The sequence below is a fragment of the Pundamilia nyererei genome, unplaced genomic scaffold (assembly GCF_000239375.1).
Source record: "Pundamilia nyererei isolate P.nyererei 1_Seehausen unplaced genomic scaffold, PunNye1.0 scaffold00244, whole genome shotgun sequence".
Lineage (NCBI taxonomy): Eukaryota > Metazoa > Chordata > Actinopteri > Cichliformes > Cichlidae > Pundamilia > Pundamilia nyererei.
Window position 1 is genome coordinate 594,243 of NW_005187645.1, and position 6,259 is coordinate 600,501.

Below are 6,259 nucleotides of genomic sequence, written 5' to 3' on the forward strand. Positions count from 1 at the left end.
GTTTTCCTGGAACAGACATTTACGGACATCTGAGTTTTCATTTTTTACCCTCTTGAGTGAACAGAGCTGCTTTTTCACTTCATTTGAAATGCTTGAAAGGAGCTGCTGTAATTTAGTCACAGCTGTGAAAACTGTTCATGAAAATTCACACAGGTTATTATTTTCTGTATTTTATTTGGTAAAATACAAAAACAACTACAACAAAAATACAAAAACTCATATGTTATTATCGCCTTCATTTTTCTCATCAGCTAATGCTTTTTTCTTTATAAATGCATAAAACTACATTTGAAAAGGTTTTCATACAGCAAAACAAGATCTAAAAGAGGCCTAAACATTTAACTTTAACATAACTTTAGTATTTAACATCTAAATATTTAGACGAAAACACAATTGTTTTAGGAAATTCACAAAAACAATAAATCAAACAGTTTTTAAGCACACAAATCAAAACATACAGGTAAAAATGAATTTACTGTAACCTTCTCCGTTAACTTTAATTATTTTATTATTATTATTTTATTAAGCATGTACTGTAAAATAACACCTAACTCTCCCGATAAATGTGCCAGCACTGTTATCGTATATATTCATTTTCTTAAATAAATATTTAAATGCAAATTGATGTGTATACTGTCGGGTAAAAATCAGCCTAAAACACCATATCATTACATGTATTTGAACCAATATCAATTCAAGCACAAAAATATGATCAGACTTTCAAAATAAAAGTCTGTGGGACAAAGTTAATAATGATGAAAAGCATGTGGCTGAAGGAAACGAATGCATCATCAATAATACAGTTTTATTGTAAGTCGTCAGACCGAAGGCGTACAACGCATGCGCAAAAGTACCGATTCAGCCACGCGTGCTGACCAATCACTGGAGGGGAATATAACAGGAGGTGTCACTCTGACAATTTCTCCGTGAACAGACGGTCACGTGATATCATTATTTAGGAGAGAAGCAGGTATTAAATAAAATAATAAGATAAGCAATAGAAACTGATAATAGCGTAATTAAATCTTTGTTGTATGGAGAGGAATGGCATTTATACATCACTTTTATTCGCCACTTTAAGTATTTAGACGTTTTGACATTTTCCAACTTTGATAGTAAAAGTTAATTAAATCATCAACTGTGGAAAATAAACCCAAACTCTTGTGGAAATGTGTCACTAGGGTGACCATATTTTGATTTCCAAAAAAGAGGACACTTGGCCCAGACATGGAGAACTTACTGTTTGCTTAAAGAAAACTTTAACATATTTAAACGATGCCTTCTCTGTGCGGTTAATAAAAGGTGAAATAAAAAATGTCATATAAGCTTTTACAAGTCAACAAGTGCAAAAAGAGGACGGTTGGTCACCCTAGGATGTATGGCATTAGAGGTGGAGGAGCGGAGTGGCCCCTCCTCGCGGACAATAGGAGATCTTTGCCCGCTGTGAGTCGTCGTGTGCGTCGGCCAACACAGAGCAAAGTAAACGGAGACCTGAAGCTTCAAGATGGGGAAGAAACAGAAGAAATCCGGAGAGGACAGGTAGGGAGCGCACCGGCTACCGATAAACATCACTGGTCCGCACTGACACCGAGCCCCATCGGGGCTCTCCCGGCCCGTGAACACCCCCAGACTGGCCCGTTTTCCCGCTGCTTACCCTGTTAGCTTAATGGCTAGCCATGCTAGCGGATGCTAACCACGAGTCTGTGAGGGAGTGAGGCAGCGAAGCTTTAAACAGCCTGAATGTGGCTTAAGGAGAATTACAGAACAGCAGGCGGGCTGACACGGGCAAATCCGGGTTACCCTAGGCCTGGGTGGGCCTCCCGCCGCCAGCTGCGGGGCTCACGGGAGCCACATGTGTCCGCGTTAGCCGCCTCAGAGCCGGCTGCTCTAAGAGGCGGCCTGCAGTTGCTGTAACGGAGACACATCACCTGTGAGCAAAGACCTGCTCGGTGACGCAAGCCTGGCTGAATCACCTGAGCCGCTGCGGTCACGGCTATCCCCAGGTACAGCACAGATGTGCTGCTGTTGCTCCTTTATTGACGAGTAAACTCTAAAACGTGATTATAGTAAATATAAACAGAGCAGGCAGGTACAGACACGCCACAGTCTGGGAGCGATCACCTGCTCGTGAAAGGAAAGTTTGATCGGGTTTTGGTACGCTGATGAACCCGATCACCTAATCTTTCATTTATAATCAATACTAATAATGCACTAATAATAGTCGAGAGGCTTCAAACTGGTTTTAACCCTCCATGGACACCGTTGCACGAGAAACGCTCTGATCAGATTAAACGGCTCAGGGAGGGAAACTCACACTAATTAGCTGAAATAAACATTTAACTCAAATATAGATATAACGGGAGTGATGATGCAAACACTGACGTCACAGATGGAGCATGAAACTCCTGCCAGATGTTGGGTTTTAATATTATTGTTTTCTGTGTTAAAGCGTATTGAGGTAGTAATGCAGCTTCTAGCAAAAACTTATATTAAATTCATTTGTAGTTTCTTGTCTGCTGATTTTTACTGTCTGTGTTTTTGAACTTCTCCTTACACCTTTGCAGGTTTTATGTTTGTTTTTTTCGTTTTATTTGTTTGTGTTTCGTCTTTGTTTATGACTCTTTCCTCGCTATTTGTGCACGTTACCATTATTTTTTTTATACTTCATTTTTTCTAGTTTTTCCTTAAAGTTTCTCGTCATGACTTTTTCCATTTTTCTTCATTCTTGAGGAGGGTTTTTCTTTCTTTTTTTTTAAACTTTGCATTTAACGTTTGGTTCCTTTGTAATTTTTGTTTTACCTTTTTGTGCATCTGTGCATCTTTTTCTGCACACTTTGTCTCTTTATGAACTCTCTTCTAAGGTTTTCCCTCACAACATATTAACAGTCTGTGTGTGCAGCTTTTTGAGGCCTACTCAGGAATCCAAATGTGCCTCCAGCTCACTTTGTAGATGAATTTAAACTTTGAAAGTTTGATCTAAAATGCCAGAAAATCTCAGATGTAATTGATAAATCAGCGGTTTGTTGTTGCCATACTTCATCTTCAGTTTCACAGAGCAGATTAGATGTCTTCCTTTGTGAGTCTGAAGCCAGATGATATTTGATCTACAGTGACTTGAGGGAACGCAATCCGTGGTTACAGCACTGCTGTCGCTCTGTGCTCGCTGTGCCTCAGAGGGCTGATGGGAAATGAAAGGAAATGAGGAGTCAGCAGCTCTTCACATTCACATTCTTCTGACACAAAGAGAAACACAGTCTAACTCGGTCTCCTCTCGCAGCCCGTGTTCTCAGTGTCTGACCAGGTTTCAGTCGGGTGTCACTCTCGTGCTCTGACCGTTTTTCAAATCTGTGCTCAGTGCCAAAGATGACATCGACGCTCTGGCGGCGGAGATCGAAGGAGCCGGAGCTTCCAAAGAGCCAAAGGGAAAGAAGAAGAAGAAAGCAGGGAAGAAAGATGACTTTGAGTGAGACATTCTTCCTGATCGTTTTTATTTTAATCAAGCTTACTGCTTTGAAATTTCCTAAAACAGTTCTTTCCTCCTCTTCCAGTGAGGATGACATCATGAAGGAGCTCGAGGAGTTATCGCTCGAGAGCACAGGAGGAAAGGGGAAGGTAAACGCATCCGAGGGGCACTTCAGCTAAAAAATGCTTTTTCAGTCAGAGAGATTGAAGATTTGTTCTGATACAAAGAATCTCTCTCTGTGCAGAAAACAGACATCACAGAAGAAGTAGAGAGTTTCGAGCCCCCTAAACCGGAGAAGAAGAAGACCAGAAAAGGAAAGAAGGGCGGAGCCAGCCCCGAGGATGAGGAGGGTGATGATGCTGAAGGTCATGTTGATGGAGAAAGGAACGGAGAACAAAAGGAGAAGAAGAAGGTGAAATAATGAACATAAACGTCATATCATAGAAATAAGAGCACAGACTCTTTAGAAAGTGTCTAAATTTCTATTCTTTGCTCCTCCAGGCCCCACCTCCTACTCCTGCTTCAGAATCTGACGATGACAGCAGCTCACAGTCTCGCCTGAAGACCAAAGGAGGAAAGAAAGGAGGCAAAAAACCTTCAGTGTCCGACGAGGAGGAGGACCAGGACAAAGGTATGAGGAAAGGAGAAGAAGGAGGCAGCGTTGGAAAGGATGACTCCGAAGACGATGAGGAGTTCACCTCCAGGAGAGACAAGAAGAAGAAGAAAGGGAAGCCTTTGAAGGCCGAGAGCGAAGACGAGGAGGAGCAGCAGGAGGACGATGGCACCTTCAAAATCAAGACGGCTGCACAGAAGAAAGCAGAGAAGAAGGAGAGGGAGAGGAAAAAGAAAGAGGAGGAGAGGATGAAGCAGAAGAAGCAGAAGGAGAAGGAGGGCAGCGTGGAGCCAAAGAAAGAGCCAGAGAAGAAGACTGAGTCCGCGCCTCCACAAAATGCGCCTCCTGCAGCAGTGTTGGAAGAACAGGAAGGGGCAGAGCCAGCAGCAGAGGGTAAGTTATTATCAGGAAAAACAAGAAATCGTGTGATGCCATTCAGTGTGACGGGTTTCTTCTCCTTCTGCAGAGGAGCCGGAGGGCGACAAAAAGAAGAAAGACAAGAAGAAGAAGAAAGGAGAGAAAGACAAGGATGAAGACAAGAAGAAGAAGGGACCTAGCAAGGCCACAGTGAAGGCCATGCAGGAGGCCCTGGCCAAGATGAAGGAGGTGGGGCATTGTGGGAGACGTAGTCATGGAGATCATGATGGGATGGGTGCTTGATATCTGAAAATGATTTAACTGTTTTTGCAGGAGGAGGAGCGAGCCAAGAAAGAGGAGGAGGAGCGGCAGAGGAGGCTGGAGGAGCTGGAGAAGGAGAGGCAGGAAAAGGTAAAACACAAAGCTCCACCACCTCCTTCTTGTTCTTCTTCACTTTTGTCTTTCCTGTCGTCTCATCGCGAATCGCTGTGGCATCGGTTTTGCTGCCCTTGTAGGAGCGCCTGGAGCAGGAGCGCAAGGAGAAGAAGAAGCAGAAGGAGAAGGAGAGGAAGGAGCGCCTGAAGAAGGAGGGGAAGCTGCTGACGAAGGCCCAGAAGGAAGCTCGAGCTCGTGCTGAGGCCACGCTCATGTTGCTGCAGGCTCAGGGTGGGTGCTATGAGCAGGACAGACTGGGAGGGGCGCTAAGGAGGGTTACAGAAGTATAATGCAGTCATTCCAGTACAGTCAGCTCTGTACAGCTAATATGATTCTGTGTGTGCAGGTGTTGATGTGCCATCCAGAGACAAAGAGGTGCAAAAGAAGAAACCTGTTTATGGAGACAAGAGGAGGAAGAAGCCCGCCACCCAGACTCCTGAAGGTACAGCGCTGCTGCTCGCACCAGCCGAGAGACGCTACAGTCCTCCTGCTGGTCATATAATAAAAATAATTTTGTCATTCCCCTTCCCAGAAACATCAGAAGTGACCTCGCCGACTTCAGAGACTCCAGAGCCAGTTGCAATGGAAACAGAGGCTGAGGCACCGCCTGCAGAACCAGGTAAGAGCTGCAGGTGTGAAGTGGAGGTATCAGGGTGGTGTTTTATTGCGCTGAACAGAAGTTAACTTGTTTCTGTTCTGTCTCTGTGTTTAGAGGTGAAGCCAGAAGCTGCTGTGGATAACTGGGAGGCCATTGCCAGTGACGAGGAGAAAGGTGAGAGCCTTGGTCACCTGAAATGATTAGATTCTTTCCTCTGTTTTCACATCTAATAAAGAAGGGGAGAAAAACACTGCAGGGAAAAAAAGACAGTTTCACCTCCAGTCAGAGGGTCGGTGGTTCGATTCCCAGCCTTTTGAGTTAAAATGTCCGTGGCAGGATATACTGAAGTCCAAAAAGCAGCTGTAGCATGTGTGACTGTTGGCTTTGAGGGAACTAAATTCTTTATATGTTGCTTTTATTTCATGAATAAAAAGAAAGGAAAATGGGGCTCAGCAGGACACGACGAGAAGCAGGTACTGAAACTGTGCTGTGCAGGCAAATGCTTGTTTTAGTACCCGAAAGGCATGGCTTAGATTTGTGCTTGTTTTAGTACCAACTAGGCATGTCACATATGTGTTTCTTAAACATCAAAGTAGGTCTAAGCTTGGTGTGTGTTAGGTGTGCCCTTTTGGTATCACAAAAGCATGTGCAAGCTGTTTTATAGTATGGGTTAGGCATGTGTGATGTTTTTCAGTAGCAAAAATGGTCGTACTAAAACAGGCTCTTTTGGTAGAGACTTAGTATCCCCCCTTTTTGTGTGTGTGTGTGTGTGTGTGTGTGTGTGTGTGTGTGT

General features: G+C 43.9%; 1 protein-coding gene across 2 annotated transcripts in view; it reads left to right on the plus strand.

Moving 5' to 3' along the window:
• The first annotated feature begins 1,391 nt into the window (after positions 1–1,391).
• eif5b (eukaryotic translation initiation factor 5B) overlaps positions 1,392–6,259 on the plus strand; it is a 12,498-nt gene continuing 7,630 nt past the window's right edge. The window contains exons 1-12 of one of the 2 annotated variants that reach the window (XM_005749408.2): positions 1,392–1,539; positions 3,356–3,463; positions 3,549–3,612; positions 3,708–3,875; positions 3,965–4,469; positions 4,543–4,682; positions 4,767–4,844; positions 4,949–5,099; positions 5,215–5,310; positions 5,401–5,487; positions 5,581–5,640; positions 5,901–5,939. In XM_005749408.2, the coding sequence (XP_005749465.1) occupies positions 1,505–1,539; positions 3,356–3,463; positions 3,549–3,612; positions 3,708–3,875; positions 3,965–4,469; positions 4,543–4,682; positions 4,767–4,844; positions 4,949–5,099; positions 5,215–5,310; positions 5,401–5,487; positions 5,581–5,640; positions 5,901–5,939 (1,531 nt within the window). In that variant the 5' untranslated portion in view covers positions 1,392–1,504. The remainder of the gene's footprint in view (positions 1,540–3,355; positions 3,464–3,548; positions 3,613–3,707; positions 3,876–3,964; positions 4,470–4,542; positions 4,683–4,766; positions 4,845–4,948; positions 5,100–5,214; positions 5,311–5,400; positions 5,488–5,580; positions 5,641–5,900; positions 5,940–6,259) is intronic. The other variant, XM_005749409.2, reaches the window with a different exon arrangement.